At 39.2% G+C, this 19,030-nt stretch overlaps 1 protein-coding gene across 2 annotated transcripts in view; it reads left to right on the top strand.

The window, feature by feature from the left end:
• Window positions 1-19,030, top strand: part of Gm21154 (predicted gene, 21154) — a 276,362-nt gene that overhangs the window by 73,236 nt on the left and 184,096 nt on the right. For both annotated transcript variants that reach the window (XM_017316337.2, XM_030248248.1), the window contains exons 2-3: window positions 17,134-17,265; window positions 17,994-18,156. In XM_017316337.2, the coding sequence (XP_017171826.2) occupies window positions 18,134-18,156 (23 nt within the window). In that variant the 5' untranslated portion in view covers window positions 17,134-17,265; window positions 17,994-18,133. The remainder of the gene's footprint in view (window positions 1-17,133; window positions 17,266-17,993; window positions 18,157-19,030) is intronic.

Consider the following 19,030-nt stretch of genomic DNA (forward strand, 5'->3'; position numbering starts at 1 on the left):
GAATTCACATGATCCGTGAGGCCTGTGTCATGGAGTAGCTTCAGTGACTAGAAGAATGGGTCAGATTTATTTCCTATACTTAAAGCAGGCAGAAAAGGATGAAAGTCCTCCATGTAATATCAAATATATCCAGAAGAGGGTGCTAGATCCTCAGTACCCAAAGTATCCAGAAGATGGGATAAGACAGATTGCCATCCAGTACCAAAGACATCCAGAGAGCATCTTAAGATCAAAGTCAGCTGGTGTGGTAGCCCTAGGAGCAAGGAGGAGGAGGCTGCATCCTGATGCCCTCTTCTGACAGTCAGAATGAAATTGAGGAACTCTTGCAGAGTAGTTGCAGCCTTGATATTTCCTGCTCTCTGTCAAACAAATGCTTCCCAGAAGCTCCAAGCTCCTGATTCCCATTACTGGAAGTCCAAGCTCAAGCCCACCTTCTCTAGGAAGCTCCCTCTTTCATGCCCAGGATTCACAGTGACTTCCCCAGGACCATTAATTCTTGCTCTTTAACACTAAGACCAAAGGCCATCTTGTGGCTGCCTCTTTCTGGTCTCGGTATGTTCATTGTTCTCTCCTCCCAGAGGCCTGGTCAGTTTTGTCAGCATGTCTAAGGGTGAACCATAAAGGTAGTTAATGAATGCTCCAAGAGCAGTTGGAGTCACCACACATTAGTAACATCACAGAAAATGCCAGGGCTCTCCAGGTTACAACACAACATCTAGGGAAGGGACTTCTGATGTCTCACAGGACAGCTCTTACCTTCCTGCTCAGTACCTCACCCAAATTGACCTGAAGTCAAAGTGCCTTTTCCAGAGAGTGGGATAGATTGCCTTTTGTTACTCAAAATATTAAAAGGTGGCTATCAATCACCTTCCAATGACAAACGTATCCAGAAGAGATCCTTTGGATCCCCATGCAAATACACATGAAATACCCAGACTCCAGAATAAGACACTAGGCAATACACAACACATCTAGATAAAGTGTGATAGATCCCCGCGCAGTACTGAAACTATCCAGAAGAGGTTAATACACATCCAGCCAGTTTCTATGCTGTGATGACTGACCTGGACAGAATGGAAAATGTCACCACTAATGACCAAAGTATGGTTATGTTGGCCAGGTGTTCTGGAAGATTTTATGTGAGAATTGCAGCCCAGCTTGTTATTGCAGGAAAACAAAAACTGGAGCAAGGATTTGGTTCATGTCCTGAATTTTATTCTACAGAAAAAATTTAACAACACTAATACATATTAGCAATGACAAATAGCTATAAGGGAAGTAGTATTATACTCTAAGCATACATCACTAAAATATAATAGTGTGTTAGCTTTTTAAATATGGAAAAGAAAATGCAGATGAAGGGGGAATTGTGTAGAATTGGAGAGATGAAAATAAGGCATCTATTTTGAGGCATTTTCTAGAGATGCTTGAAGTAGCTGAGATCTGGGACTTCTCATACTACACTGATTAGTGTATCATATCTAATTTTGTCAGAGATTGGAGAGGGTTTTTATGTAAATATTTTAACATAACTCTGTACATGCCCTACTTAATGTCATGCTCTATGTAATCTTTCGAGTCTGGTATCTTTTACTTAGCTTTCTTTTTTTAAATAATATTCATGTTAGTGAAATATCAAAACCCTACAGACTACATATTATGAAATCTGCTGGGAAAAAGGTGATCAACAGACTTACCTAACCAAGAAGCCTGTGAACCCTCTACTTCAAAATAGAACCATAGTAGATGTAGATAGCTTCACACTCAGGTGTATGTAAATGGTAACATTTATGTAAATTTATATGTAGTAAACATAAATTTTATATATTTATAATTATCATATAATGAAATAAATATTTATGTAATATATAAATTATATAATTAAAATATATTTATAATATAATGTATAAGTAATATTTAAAATTATATATATATACACACATGTGAATTTATGAATATATATATATACACAGCACATGAATTTGGTTAGAAAGAGTGCTGTGGGCAGATATAGATGATTGTGAGGGGAGTAAAGTGTCAATCTGATCAACATATATGTGTGTGTAATATTTTCAAACAGTAAAATAAATAAATTAGCCTAGAAACTTAGTATACCCGAGATATAAGATACAATTTGCAAAACACATTAAACTGAAGTAGAACTAAGACCAAAGTGTGGGCACTTTGCCCCTTCTTAGAATTGGAAACAATCACCCATGGAAGGAGTTACAGAGACAAAGTTTGGAGCTGAGACAAAAGGATGGACCATCTTGAGACTGCCATATCCAGGGATCCATCCCATAATTAGCCTCCAAACGATGACACCATTGCATACACTAGCAAGCGTTGGTTGAAAGGACCCTGATATAGCTGTCTCTTGTGAGACTAGGCCACGGCCTAGCAAACACATAAGTGGATGTTCACAGTCAGCTATTTGATGGAGCACAGGTCCCCCAATGGAGGAGCTAGAGAATGTATCCAAGGAGCTAAAGAGATCTGCAACCTTGTAGGTGTAACAACATTATGAATTAACCAGTACCCCGGAGCTCTTGACTCTAGCTGCATATGTATCAAAAGATGGCCTAGTCGGCCATCACTGGAAAGAGAGGCCCATTGGACACGCCAACTTTATAAGCCCCAGTACAGGGGAATGCCAGGGCCAAAAAATGGGAATGGGTGGGTAGGGAAGTGGGGGGGAGGGTATGGGGGACTTTTGGGATAGCATTCTAAATGTAACTGAGGAAAATACATAATAATAAAAAATATTTAATAAATAAATAAATAAATATGTTCTCCCTATCAATAGAGACAGGGCACAAACACAGAGTTTAATGACTGCGCTATGAAGAGTAAATGTTGGCATGCCACCACCCATCAGTATTTCTATACAGTTTACCAGCTGATATTAACTATGATGCAAACAGCAGCTGACAGAATAGAATAGTAGCCAGACAAGTATCAGAGAATTGTCTTCAGCTTGTCATGTGGAATGTGAGGCTCCAGGTAGTATCAGAAAAAACAACTAACTTAACAGAATAGGTTGAGGTTGACTAATTGGGAAAAGTATATGGATTCAAGAAAGTGAACATTTACAAAGAACACTTCAAAATGTAATCCTACACAGAATTCTGAAATGTTTCATTGACAACACCAGAGTCAGAAGAAGAGTCAGTGGATCAAATTATCCCATAATGTAAGGCTTTCCAATATAACCACATGCTGTTTTATAATCACATGATTTACTTATTGAATTATGGGAAACGCTACTCTTCCAGTTTATTAGACTGAGGTACATGTGTAATATAGCCTTTCTGGTTAATTAAGTTTTGGTTTAAAATGTCTGATTTGCATATTAAACATACTAGTTTGTTTCATTTCACTGTATCTTTTAAAAAAACCTTTTAACATCTATCCATTATTATTATTATTATTATTATTATTATTATTATTACTTTAAGAATTGTCATTTGTGTAAACAGCTTGCTAATTTCTGGTTTATTGTATTCATAGTCTAATTTATATACCTTAGAGCTTTAATGATCAATGAGAAGGATATAGAAGGAACTGAGGGTGTGAAGAAGATGCAGGACATGCACAGAGCTGAGATCCTGTTGTCTAGACATTCGTAAGCACTGCAGATGTGGGCACACACATGCATCTTTGCACTCAAATGACATATAGTGTTATTAAAATTAGAATCACCTTTAATCTTGTTTTTTCCTTAGAGAAATGAGGTTGGTTTTCTTCCTTGGGGAAACAATATTTCCATGTTTTAAGCACTTCACTTTTACTTTGAAATCTTTTAAAATGACTTCCTTAAGATGCACCAACTGTGATTCACTAGGCTCATGCTGAATCTCCTTCGAAGCCTTGGCAGCAGGTTGATCTAAGAGTAGGGACCTGCTGTCATATTTCTGTTTAGTTTTGCTGTTTAGACAGGTGCTGAAGATGTGCAGGTAGAATGTTTTATGTTTGGGGGGGGGCTTGTTGTCAAAATAACTCTGTGTTTATGTATTACAGTGTATGAATTAAGAAACAGGAGCAACCACTTTCAATTTGTCAGTTAAATATCTATGTATGTGCTCTGCTACTCACACTGTTAAAATCATTTATAAAAACATGAACCAGTACACTTAATTTACTACTGATTACTGTGCTGACTACAGTAAACACAGCTTACTTGTTAAATCTTCCAAAATGAATTACATGACATTTAACATCACAACAGATGCTTCAAGTAAAAAAATATTGCCTTACCCTGTCTAAAAATCTTCAGATTTAAGAATATGTTAAAGCCCATTTAACAGTAAATAGCTAGTTGGAAAGCTTACCTTCATAACAGGCACCTCTGCAAACACCATCCTAGATTACAATTGCTACCATTCTGCTCTTTCAGGTAATTTAAAGGTCCATAGGTTTTCATATCTCCGGAGCTCAAAGATCTACTATTTGCTGTCAGTCTAATGAAGTGACCTCCCACTCACATTATTAGAACCATGGCTGCCAGGGGCAGCAGGTACATAGGTGAATGCTCTCCAATTCAAATCCAACTCTGCAGAGAAATCAGCTTAAATGCCCTGTGGTTGAGAAATGTCAGTTGGTGGAAATATTTAGGCAAGTGTCAGCCAGTATTCTGTTAAGAGTAGAAAAGTCACCCACAAATATAAATTCACACCTGAATGGCCTCCTGACCATAGCTTTATTGATTGTTATCCCATCAGTTTCCCAGCTCCCCTCCCTAACCTAATTGAGTATAGATTTTTAAATACCCACGAGATTCAATTACTTCTGTCCCCTTTCTTCTCTGTAAATGGTAATGGGACTCTTAAGATTACAGAACAATTCCTCACTATAAAAAGAATTCACAATATCCCCAGCCTTCTACCTTTCTATTTTTGAGTCTATTTTTGGACCACCTAATGCTCCTTGAAGAGAGGCATGCTGGCAAGTACTAATTTTGGGTAGTATTTATGGAGATTCTTTGCAATGTCCCTTTGCGTTACACCAGTTCAAGTCCTTACCATACCATTCAATACTCAGAAACCTCAAATACACACAGAATGATAAGCCATGATGATGTCTTCCAAGCAATAAAACCCACAAAACAAAACAGATACACAATCATATTTTGCCACAGATCTTTCAAGGAGAGCAAATGTTTGTATGAGTCAGAAAGGGAAGAAACACTATCAGATTCCACAAAATCATGGTTGCCTCCCCCTCTTATAAACTGGATAACAGTACAACACCATCACCACAGTTCACAACAACTGCAATACCTATATCCCTGAAAGTTATATGAGCTTAACAAGCAGTTGAAAATTGAATTCCAGAACAAATTTAAAAGCATGGTGTTGTGCTGGGCATGGTGGTGCATGCCTGTAATCTCAGCACTCAGGAGGCAGAGGCAGGTGGATTTCTGCATTCAGTTAAAGGTAATCCTGGTCTACAAAGTGAGCTCCAGGACAGCCAGAGCTATACAGAGAAACCCTGTCTTAAAAACAAACAAACAAACAAATGCCTGGTGTAGTAGCATAAGAATACTTTAATCTCTGCATTTGAAAGACAGTACTTGCAGGCAGATATCTGTGAGTTTGAGGCCAATATGGTCCCATGAGTCCCAAAACAGGCAGGGCTTCATAGAGAGAACCTATCTCAAAGAATGAATAAATTTAAAAATAAAATTCTATACACACAATAAAAATGTGATATAGTTATGCAAGGATTACACAATAGATGTAAATCAAATAAATGTATCTCAGCACAAAAATAGTCTCAAAAATTAATAGTTGAATTGTCATCTCAGTACCTGCAGAAAATGCATTGGACATGGCCATCATCACCTCATGATAAAATTCCTGAAGAAACTAGGAATAGGAGAAACATGCCTCAGCCTAAGAAATCTTCTATTCAACAAACATAGTCAACATTATAGTAATGGGAGAGAGAAAAATTCTGTATAAAATAAGAAACAAGACCAGAGTATACATTCTCTCTACCTTATTCAACATAATACCCGAGACTTTGAAGCAATGAGCAAGTATAAAGAAACAAGATAGAAAGAGAAAATGAACAAGTGGATCCCTACAAACTCTACTTTCATTAGAGAAGTGCTCTTGGTGAGATAAGAAGAAAAGTAAGGTCAGTTCAAATTAGTCAGCAAGGCTGGTTCAAACTTCTGGAGCTTGATGCCTAGTGGATGAATTTTTACAAATCTGAACTCAGTAAAACTTTGGAAAATGTTTCCTGTTGACAGGTACTACAAGAAAACTTTAGTTATGACTAGGTCAGAACTCCTCTTTACAGTATATGACTTCAACCAAGCACCCATGACCTTTTCACCCAGAATGAGTTGTCCTGACAGAGAAAAGGCACGTGAGTTCTAGTAAGGAAGTCAAACTTACATTGAAGAAAGGATACCCTTATCAAATGGTGCCTGGCCATGTGGGTCCTTATATATGTGAACAGAAATCAGATTCCAAGATGTGACACTGGACTAAAGTCATATCACTATTAATTAAAGATCTTATTATAATAGGTAGAAATTCCTAAGAGAAGCCACATCAAGATGTAGGTAAGGACACAGGTTTCTCGGTAGAATTCTAGTAATACAGGGGTTCACATTAAATTAGATGAACAGATGATTCCAAAAAGGAGTGAAATGGTGAATAAATAATGAACCATATTCAATATTTTCAGGCATAAAAGGAATGAAAATTTAAAGAAAACCACACCAACGTGCAATCTCATTCCAGACAGCATGTGCACAATTAAGGGAACAAACAAAAAATGGTGTGGAGGATGTGAGGAAAGGAGCACTATTCACTAAGACTGGAAACTAGCAAAGCTGCTGGAGAAAACCTTGGTTTAGAGAATGCACAAAGTCCTGAAATAGAACTGCCATTCTATGCTGCAATCCTACATTTAAACATTTAGCTGGAAGATTGATGTCAGTAGAAGTGCTTGCATACAAGGATGTGCACTGCAGCACTGTACACAAAAACCACATTATAGAATCTGCCTGGAAACACATTACTAGACCAAAACATTGGGAAATGGGAAGTGTTATTCAGAATCCACTTATGTCATCTGCTGAAGAATGGAGTCGAATGGAAGACAGTCAAAGAGATGAAATGAACCAAAATCAAAAAAACAAATGCCACACACTTTCTCTCATCATGCTGAATCTAAACTTAAAGTAAGATGATATCAAAGGTTTACTGGGAATATTCTGAGAAATGGTCAGTATAAAGGATGCGGTGTGATAGGAGATGATGAACAGAGAGAATTCTATGAAATGCATTGTTTGCATTTGTGACAATGTTGCAAGGTGCACATAATAGATGCTATAACAGCCTATGTAATAATACATGGCAGTATATAATATTATACAAAAGCTCGAGGCCTGAGTTCAGAGTCCTATCACCCCTATCTAAAGCTTCTCATGGAGTCATGCACCTGTAATAACAGCAGTGGGGCAACACCTAAAAAATCCCTGAGTACACTGGGGAGTGTAGCCAATTGCTGAGGTCCCTGATCAGTGAGAGACCTATTCTTGAAAATTACAATGTTAATGTATTTGAGGCAGATTCCCAGTAGCGACCTCTGACCTCAACTTGTATGCACAACTCCAACCCCCCTAAAAGAACATTGTCATGAAGCACTACTGACTAATGTATTGATGTCATCCCTTGTAAACTTAGTATTCTTCATCATGTCTTCGGCTTCCACTCTGTTCAAGCAACTTTCTGACAGTTCATTGCTTGGTGTCTTCTCTCTAAAAGTTGGTTTCTGTAGAGTAAATTGAATTATTTCATTATGTTTTTTTTTTTTATCATCTTCTTACACTCCCGGTTTTATCCTCCTCCAGGTCTACTATCTGACTCTTCCCCACCCCATACCTCTATCCAGACCCCGTCTCTACCTGGATGTTCCCACGCCATCCACAACTGTCACCCCACTAGCCCTACCCTCCCTTGGGCCTCCAGTCTTTTAAGGGTTAGGTGCATCTTCTCTGACTGAACTTAGACCTGGTAGTCCTTTGCTGTATATGTGTTTGGAGCCTCATAAACGCTGATGTATGCTGCCTGGTTGGTGGTTCAGGGTCTGACAGGTCTCTGGGATCTAAGTTAATTGTGTCTGCTGTTCCTGCTACAGGGTCACCCTGCCCCTCAGCATACATGTTCTTTTGGGTCCCAGTTACATCACTCAGTATGATAGTTTGTAGTTCCCCCCATGTACATGCAAATCTCAGGATGTCCTTGTGCTTAGTAGCTTAGTAGTATTCCACTGTGTAAATGAACCATATTTTCTATATCCATTTTTCTGTTGTGGGACATCTGGGTTTTCTCCAGAATCTGGGTATCACAAACAAGGCTACTATGAACATAGTGGAATATGTAGCCCCTTGGTATGGTGGGGCATCTTTTGGGTTTATACCCAAGAGTGGTAAAGCTGGATCTTCAGGCAGATATATTTTCAATTTTCTGAGGAACCTCCAAATTGATTTCCTGAGTGGTTTTTACAAGTTTCCAATCCCACCAGCAATGGAGGAATGTTCCTTTTTCTCCACATCCTTGCCAACATGTACTGTCAGTTTAGGTTTAGATCTTAGCATTTCAGATGGATGTAACCTGGAATCTCCGGGTCATTTTGATTTGCACTTCTCTGATCACTAAGGACTTTGAATGATTTCTATAGTAATGCTTTTTCATTTTGTTCACCCTTGTCAGGATTTTCATTTTTCTTCTTTCAAAATTATTATGGATGTAAAAGAAAAGCAGGAAAAAATATAAAAGTAGACATATGTGTGTATATGCTTCACTCACTTTCTCCAGAGGTCAGCTGCTTACAGTCATAGCAACGTGGTCCACACCAGGAAGTACAGACAGGCATGACACTTTTAGTCAACCTCTTCTCACCCGACTCATTGTTCCACTCACCTTCTCTTTTGTCCTGAGTCTGCATCTAAGCCCTGTCTTACATCATGGTGCTTCCTCCTGTTTTCCTCCCATCTGTGAATGCTTTAGACTTCTTCATCATTGTGGCCTTAACTTTTGAAGAAGATTCAGAAAGTAATAAATAACTTCAACCACAAATTAGACAGAAGTGGGGAGGAGACAAAGAAAAGTAATTTTTTTCAATAATTTGTAAGCCTGGACACATAAACTAATACTATGAAAATGAAAGCCAAGTAGTGATCCAAAGAGAAAAATCTTATGAGGCATTTTGTCCCTTATCTATAATTCTACCAATTGGAAATCTTAGGCATAGTTTTATTATGAGATTTATGCCAACTTGAGCCATAGTGTGAGAAGCAGTCTCAAAAATTTTCACAAATTTAAATAGAGAAAGAAATAATGAAATAAACAGAGATATAAAAAGAAACAAGAGCAAATGAAGAAGGGAATTAATAAACGTGGATGAAAGGAAGGAAGGATGTAAGGAAGGTAGGTAGGAAAGAAGGAAGAAAGTATGGCAGGAGAGAGGGAACATGGGAGGGATACAGGAAAGGAAGAAGGAACTCAGAATAGGAGGAAGCACAGGATAATCTCTTTTAACTCTGGAGATCCCAACGAGCTTAAATTCTAATCTCCCTATGTAGATTAAATGAACAAAGGCTCCAGTCACTGTTACAATGAACTTCCACTATACTTTAAGGTATATATGATTTCTTAGAATCAGGCAGTAGGCATTTGTGGTGCATGATTTTACCTGAATCTCCCAAGGACAGCATGGTGTATAGATTGAGGTAGAGACCAGCTTGGAATAAACACAGAAACACTATCTCAAAACCACCATGAGAGAGAGTGACAGAGACAGAGATAGACCGAGACAGAGAGACAGATGCAAACAGAAACATAATTATGGACACAGAGAGAGTCAGAAAGAGAAAAATAATCTCACTCTGGTCTAGACTATTCCCATGAGGAGAACACAGGAGGTATTCACCTACCTTGCATCACTAATAAGGTCATACATTATTTGAACATAAACTGTGTCATGGACTGAGTTGGGAAAGGTACAGCAGATCTCTGCTTTGCACACAGAGGCTTCAGTCTTGACAATATCTCTGTGAAATATAAAAGTTGTTCTCATCACACTCAGAAGAAACTTTTGATACAAGATGGCACCCATTTATGGGTTTCTAAAAAGGAAATCTAGTTTAGTTCCTTAACTTGATAAGAGGCCTCAACCAGAAACACACACCACACTATGTTCCTTAGTCAGGAATCAAAAGAATTTTCTTTAGAGAAGGAACTTTGACAGAAGATTTCCATCATTGTTTCCATTTAACCATTTAGGTCCAAGAAAAAGAAAGCAACATATTTCTTGGTGGGAAAAATTAAATCATTGTTACACAATGATATCATTACTTACATACTAATTTAAGAGAAGGTAAAGGTAAACTATTTTAGACTTGAAGCACTTACTAATTTTAGAAATGAAGAAGTGGGTCTTAATTATTCATACTCAAATATTTAGGTTGGCTATTGGGATCCAAAGTCAACCTTGACCACGTTAGTGGGTTGTGTACAAGACCAGCCCTGGCTACTTAAGACTATCTAAAATCAGCTGCCTGTCTCCCACACACCATATAGCAAATACATAAGCAGCATGCTGTCCTGCTCTCTGGTTGGGAAATATCCTAGGGAGTCATTTGTTTAGAAGGCTTTTGCAAAAGGCAAGAATTTACTCTGATGACATTATCTAACCCACATTGCCTTCCAAAGGCCTCATCTGTAATGTCATAGATTGTTTCCACTCTCTTGCTACCTCACAATGAGGCTAAAATTTCAAGAAGTGGTTTTCTGGCTGGTGAGCAGAGACTTTGTTGAGACCAAAATAGGTGAGAGGAAAAGCCTGCCAGTGTCCTGACAGCTCAGAAGAGACAACCCTGAGAAAATCCTCCACCATGACATGTAGTAGCAGAGAGTGAAGTGCTGGATATAAAGGTCATGTAAGCATCTTAATCAAGTGCAGTTGTTCTTACTGAATAATGGAGAGTTCATGAATGCCAACTCAGTGTGGCCTCTCAGGACCTTTAGTGACTGAGTCATCTCCTCCTTTCCTGTATGAATGCACCAACTGTGAAAATTTGATTTATTACTCATTTTTAGCAAAGGCTAACTTCAATACCTGTCCAAGTACCTCTCCTCCTGCTCCTATCCTACTTGGAAGGAAAGGAGCAGGGAGGCCATTGTTCAGAGCCAATGTTCTCTGAATTGTTAATTGACTCCCAGCATCAGTTGGACTCAATATATTTTGTCCTATCTGTCTTCTAAGCTTTTTCAACATTTGATTTCCGTGCCCATAGACCTTGTACTAAGTCTCACTTCATACTCCAATTCCTAGGGATTTCCACAGTCTTTCACTATCATAGAAGTTTGCAAAGAATTCATTCACTGGTTTTTAAGCTTTCCCCATGTTATTTTATTTCTGGATTATCAAATTGACTCCTTTTCTTTGTTTTCTGGAGATCATGTGCAGATTTTGAAATGATAATCCCACTCAATCTTATATAAAAGCACTAAGATTAGTGGTCCTGAAACTACTTAAGCAGTTACTCAACATCCTGTAGGAAGACAAAACACAAAATTAAGTACATATAATAGGGGACAATTTACTCCAAAAAGAAAGCAGGGTTTGTAGACAAGAGCAAATAGCCAATAAGGCTCAGAAACCAGTGGGGCTCTGCAGCCTGGAAATGGGAAACCAATGTATGGTTCCATGCCATTCCTGACAGACCAGGTCAGAATTCCTCCTCATCCTTAGGGAATAAGCCACCTGCAGATGAAAATTAAAATTGTTTACTTCAACTACCCTCCCCAGCACATAAAGTAACCTGTCTTGATTTATACAATGACACACAGGTTAGGAAGATTAGCCAAGATCTTCTCAAGTCTCATAGTCTCTGAATAATTTAGAAGTTCAGTTTATTTATTATTTTTAAAATATTTTTAATTACTTATTTTCTTTATTTACATTTCAAATGTTTTCCCATTTCCTGGTTTCTCATATGAAAACCCCCTATCCCCTACCCACTCCCCCTGCTCACTGACCAACCTACTCCTGGTCCCTGGTCCTGGCATTCCCCTACATTAGGGCATTGAGCCTTCACAGGATTAAGGTCATCTTCTCTCATTGATGACCAACAAAGCCATCCTCTGCTAAATATGCAGCTAGAGAAATGGTTCTCTCCATATGTACTCTTGGGCAGTGCTTTAGTCCCTAAGATCACTGGGGTACTGGTTGGTTCATATTGTTCCTCCTATGTGGCTGCAAAACCCCTCAGTACCTTGGGTCCTTTCTCTATCTCCACTTCTGCAGTCCCTGTGATCAGTCCAATGGTTGGCTGAGAGCATCCTCCTCAGTATTTGACAGGCACTGACAGAGTCTCTCAGGAGATAGCTATACCAGGCTCTGGTCAGCAAGCTCTTGTTGGCATCCACAATAGCACCTGGGTGTAGTGACACTATAGGGAATGGTTACTCAGATGGGGCAGCCTCTCAATGACCTTTCATTCAGTCTCTGCTCCACACTTTGTCTCTTAGACTCCACCCATGGGTATTTTGTTCCCCCTTCTAAGAAGGACCAATGTATCCACACTTTGGTTTTCCTGCTTTTTGAGCTTCATGTGATCTGCTAATTATATCTTGGGTATTCCAATCTTCGGGGCTAATATCCACTTATAAGTGAGTGCATACGATGTGTGGTCTTTTGTGATTGAGTTACCTCACTCAGGATGATATTTTCTAGTTTTATCCATTTGCCTAACAAGTTTGTTAATCGATTGTTTTTAATAGCTGAACAGTACTCCATTGTGTAATTACATCACATTTTTTGCATGCATTCCTCAGTTGAGGGACATTTGGGTTCTTTCCAGCTACTGGCTATTATAATAAGGCTGCTATGAACATAGTGGAGCATGTGTCATTATTACATGTTGGAGCATCTTCTCAGTACATGCCTAGGAGTGGTATTGCTGGGTCGTCAAGTAGTACTCTGTTCACTCTTCTGAGGAACCACCAAACTGATTTCCAGAGTGTTTTTCAATCATCAGTGGACTCAGTTCCCAAATACAGTGACATAGAGTAAAAGAGTTGAAAAGTAAACAGGACCCAACATTTTACTGCATACAGGATATGCAGCTCACTGACAAAGATAGATACTACCTCAGAATTAAAATCTGTAAAACAATTTTCCAAACAAAATTTCCCAAGAAATAAGCTGAAGTAGGCATTATAATATCAGATAAAATCGACTTTCAGCCTAAAGTTTTCAAAAAAATAAGGAAGGACACTTCATATTCATCAAAGGAAAAATCTACCAAGATAAACTCTCAATTCTGAACATCTATGCTCCAATTGCAAAGGAAATCAAAGTCATAAAAGAAATTTAACTACAGTTCTACGCACATATTGTAACTCACAAAATACTGGAGGGAGACTTCAAGTACCCCACTCTCATCAATGGTCAGATCATGGATACAGAATCTAAACAGAGACACAGTAAAACTAGCAGAAGTTATGATCAAAATCGATTTAACAGATATCTATAGAACATTTCATCCTAAATGCAAAGAATATACCGTCTTCTCAACACTTCATGACACCTTTTACAAAATTGACCATATAATCATTCACAAAACAGGCCACAACAGATACAAAAAATTGAAATAATCTCATGCAACCTATTAGACTAAGGCTGGTCTTTAATAACAACAAAAACAACAGAAAGCCCACATACACATGGAAGCTGAACAATGCTCTCCTCAATTATAACTAGGCCAAGGAAGAATTAAAGAAAGAAATTAAAGACTTTTTAAAATTCAGTGAAAACAAAGTTACAACACACCCAAACTTATGGGACACAATAAAAACCATGTTAAGTGGAAAACTCATAGCTCTGAGTACCTCCTAAAAGAAACTGGAGAGAGTATACACTAGCAGCTTGACAGAACATCTGAAAATTATAGAGCAAAAAGAAGCAAATATACCCAAGAAGAGTAGATGGCAGGAAGTAATCAAACTCAGGGCTGAAATCAACCAAAGAAACAAGAAGAACTATACAATGAATCAACAAAACCAAGAGATGATTCTTTGAGAAAATCTACAAGATAGAAAATCCCATAGCCAGACTAACATAATGGCGCAGAGACAGTATCCAAATTAACAAAATCAGAAATGAAAAGGGAGACATAATGACAGAAATCAAGCTAATAAAAAAAGAAAGAAAGAAAGGAAGGAAGGAAGGAAGGAAGAAAGAAAGAAAGAAAGAAAGAAAGAAAGAAAGAAAGAAAGAAAGAAAGAAAGAAAGAAAGACAGGAAGGAAGGAAGGAAGGAAGGAAGGAAGGAAGGAAGGAAGGAAGGAAGGAAGATCCTCAAATCCTACTACAAAACTGTACTCAAAACTGGATAATCTGGATGCAACAGACAATTTTCTTGACAGATTCCAGGTACCATAATTAAATCAGGATCAGATAAACCATGTGAACTGTCTCATATCCCCTAAAGAATTAGAAGCAATGGGTAAAATCTCCCAACCAACAAAAGCTCGGGACCAGATGGGTTTAGTGCAGAATTCGTTCAAACCTTCAAAGAAGACCTAATACCTATTCCCTTCAAACCATTCCACAGAATAGAAACAAAAGGAATAATACCCAATGTGCTCTATGGAGCCACAGTTACACTGATACCAAAGCCACACAAAGACCCAACGAGGAAAGAACTTCTGAATTTCACTTATGGATACCAGTGCAAAATTATGCATTTCACTTCTCATGATGAGTTTGTTACATGAGACCATACAAGGAAACTAATGTCTCTGTGACTGTTTTCCTTCTTTGAAAGTGAGTAATGAGATCGATCATCTGAGGAGTAACCACTCCTGACTAACATGAATGATAGGACTGTACAGAGCATGGGCTTAACATTCTAGGTACAGTGCAAATAACTGGGGTAGTTAACAACAAAAACCAAAGGAAACAATAGGAATACTAGCAACAACATTTTAAAAAATACCTTATGAGTGCTGGAATTAAAGGCATGTACCAACTCTGGCTAGATTTATATATATTTATAATAAAAAACAACAAAATACCCTATTACAGTTCTAGCAGTTGCAGTAGAGGGAGCTGTGTGATTCTGTATGTTGCTTCCTTTCCCCAGATACCCCATGTCTTCAGTCCTGTACCAGGTGAGCTGGACTTAAGAGCAGCCTAGTTGACCTTCCTGCTGCCTGGCATGATTCTGCAACAATCCTTTTCTTGATAAAAAAGAGCATGTATGGAGTAGACCTTGTTGGTGGATCCAGAATCTTTTTTTTTTTTTTTTTTTTTTTTTTGGTTTTTCGAGACAGGGTTTCTCTGTGTAGCCCTGGCTGTCCTGGCACTCACTTTGTAGACCAGGCTAGCCTCGAACTCAGAAACCCACCTCCCTCTGCCTCCCGAGTGCTGGGATTAAAGGCTTGCGCCACCACGCCCGGCGGATCCAGAATCTTTAGGCCAGGAAACAACCAAGCCACCGTTAGTGAAAAACCAAAGGAAAAATCACATTGGCACAATATGGGCCCCATTTTGGAAGAAAGCGCCCTCAAATTCTAATGCATCAACAATTTTCCCCCAATTTTGAGCTCTGCATATTGGTATTGTGTGGCTCCAGATGGTAGTCAAAGGCAGATGTCTTCCAGTAAAAGACATATATGGTTTTTCATCTTACATCTGTGAGGACAGGTTGCATTATAGCACAGATTCAGCACACTCAGCATAAGAACACAGAAGCCTCAGATGACAGAGCCAAAGGGACTCCATCCTGAACTTATGGACCCATTAAAATTGAGATTTAACCTGATCTCAGGCCATTCCACTCCCTGCCCTACCTCCTGAATAGGGAGTAACTCGTGTTTGCTATGAGTAAAGTATTATGGTACAACCCCCACCATCCTCATGCCTGCACTTGGGAATTCAGGAAGACAGATATTAGAGAAGTGATGGCTAGGAGGCTACAATGCAGTAATTTGTACAGTCCAGGTTGACCTTTGCTCACTGATGCCCACTTTCATAGTCTGGTTGTATTTGAGAAATGGAGGGTGTGCAAGTTAATATTTTGAAGATGGGACAGAACGATTACCATTTTATATTTGTCCTGTCGTTGAGCCCCTATGTTCCAAAGAAAGGGGAGTTTTCCTTGCAAAAGATGGGATTGTAAACAGGAGATTTTGTGAAACACATGGATATGTATGTGGGAACAATGCCCACTATCAAGATATGCACAGTAAGAAAATATTATCCAGGTTTTATACAATTAAAGGTATAGGAGAAAGATATTGACCTTTGTGAAACAGGGAAAACCTGGGGAAGTAGACTGTATGTCACATGAATTTACTCAGGTGGTATATTTCTTATTGAGAAATAGCTCTTATATTCACTGTCCCTAGAGATTTGGGTGCTAACAAAAACCTCTTATGCATTTCAGTGTCCTAATCAATGTTTTTCATCAAAAGCACTTGTCTTCTAATGAAGCAGATGAGAAATCTCTTAAATTTGGAAGGAGAGGTTGCCAAAGGGTATTTCCCAAGTCACAGGAGAGGCTCCAGGAAATGCACAACAGAAACTGGTCAATTTGGGGAGAACTAGTTATCAAATAGGCCTTAGCCTTTCCCAGTGACATCATAAGTAATGCCTTCCTTGGACTATCTGTTGTATCTGTTGTGTCCGGCCAGCAGACCACAACCTGGGTTCTAGCCTGGAAAGGCATTTTGGAAACCTGGAAGAGAAGAGGGGCTAGGTGGCGAGAGAAAAGAATGTAGCCAAGACAGTTACTCTGATCAAGGCTCAAATTTTATTGTTGTGACACTAGTTATGAAGGAAGGGGGGGGGGGGGACCCGATTCCCGCCGAATAATCTCGGGTCCAGTAGAAAGGTGCACGTCTGTGGCTCCGCAGGTTCCAGCAGTGGGCGTGGCAGAACGAATGAGCAGGAAGCTCCACCCCTGAGCAAGCAGGTTTCAGGCTGGGGGAGGGGAGACTACAGTATCTATGAGAGAACTAGAATCTTCTGTGACTTCACCTGTGTTGTGGTTACAAAAGCTGCTTGTGGAATATTCCTTCAGTGCCTTTTTTATTCTCTATCAGGCATGTTTTCCCGACTGCTCAGGCTATTTCACAGGGAGAATGGCGATCAAGGAGAGACCAGACCAAGGCAGAAGGAATCTGGCATCCTTTCTTGTAAAAAACGAAGAATGAAATCATTCTGGGGAAGACACAGTGAGTCCTTGGCAGAGTTGGGGAAATTCTGGAACAGGTAGGCTTGAGCTGGGCCTTTGCTGAGAAGATCTTACAAGCTGGAGCCTTAGACTTTCTTAATGACAGACCAAGAATCTAGAATTTCTGATAATTGATTTGACAGACCCAGGAATTGACAAGCCTGCAGCTACTTTTCTGGGAGCTATTTAATGTCATTTAGAGTGTCAAAGACTGCCCTGAGAAGGCACTATGAGAATAAGAATGTGTCCCTTATTAGTAGGGAGTTGAAGCACTTCATCTTCTAGATTATTGTAGGATACATGCGTCTCTGATGCAGAGAACAGAGAAGGATTCTAACCTGGTCATGTGTTGAGGTCTCAGACACTTTGAGTTTGAACACACATGACGAGGTATTGATGGTGCTAAGCACTATGAACTTCAGGTTTTCTTGGCATAACATATGACATGAGCTGAAAATGTTCCCCAAATCTTTATGTCTGAGGCAGCTTTTGGATTTCAGGGCAAGGGGGAATGCTATAAGGACTGTGGTGGTAGTTGGGACCAACAGTGGTGGTTGGGAAGAGGAGTATAGCTTAGCAGACCAGCTCAAATATAGCCTTTCTGCTTTTTCAGTGATTAATCCTGTCTCTAGCTTTTCTCTTCCTCAACCTTTCCTTTGGGACTCAGAATGGTCTCCCCTGCCCTGGGCCATCAACTATGCAAATGCATTTGTGTTTATCTATCTTCAGTGTCTGCTGGGAGAACATCATCCCAAAGTTGCAACATTACTAATCATATGAAGAATATGAATAAACTAGAAGATATGAAATTTTATATCAGGAAGATAAATGCTGAGCGGGAAGAACTATTTTGAATCTTGGACATTGACATGAATACTGATTTGAACTACAGGTAAAATTATGCCCAGTATCTTGTTGACTGTATTGTGCCCTCTCTGTTGACCCACATTTTCTCCCATGAATGGAGTGTGTCATCTCTCACATTCATTATAAGAAGTCTTGACAGTTGTTAAATTGTTGGATGAGATAAGTGATGTGTGTTGTATGGTCATCCTCTTTTGTACTTGGCCTTGAGGTGCTTGGAGTCTGATTGGTTTTGTCAACAGCTGGAAGGACCTGGTCACAATAGCTGCCTTACTGTGTAAGAATCCAATGTCTGCAGGCCATTACTGCTTTACTCTTGTTTTATTCATTGTACTCTGAGACTATGGAGCCTACCTGGATTTATTTGGCATTTTAATTTTTTTTCTGTGTGTGAAGTTAGTTGTGTGTGTTTTGTTCAGGATCTGGGGTTGTGGGACCTTTGATGGGGTCTTAGGATGTGTGTGATGCACAGTTTGTAGGGAATGATAGTGTTGAGCCCTTAGAGGCCCAAATTGATCATCAGGGTTCTTTATTCCCTGTGTTTTCCTTGGTGTCACATAGGATTCTCCTGGAGTAGGAAGTGTTATAAAGCCTTTTCCGTTATATACTAGTTATGCCCTCTGAGAATTCATGTAGCAATAAGAACAAAGGATTATCCCTGCCTTAAAACTAAGAGGGGAAAAAAAGCCTTAAAACTAAGGACCAAAGCCTGTGGGACAATCTAGTAGAAACATTTCACAGAACTAGTGTATTCCTTCAGGCTCACCTAAGATTTCTTGAGCGTCAGCTATCTCCATTTGGTCCCCTGGCTCTCTGTCCTCTGCCCAAGATAATAAGTTTAATCAGTACCAATAGGACCCAGTTGGAAGGAGCAAGGATGTGGCATACAATTTCCTTGGGAA

The sequence above is a fragment of the Mus musculus genome, chromosome 14 (genome assembly GCF_000001635.26).
Source record: "Mus musculus strain C57BL/6J chromosome 14, GRCm38.p6 C57BL/6J".
Classification (NCBI taxonomy): domain Eukaryota; kingdom Metazoa; phylum Chordata; class Mammalia; order Rodentia; family Muridae; genus Mus; species Mus musculus.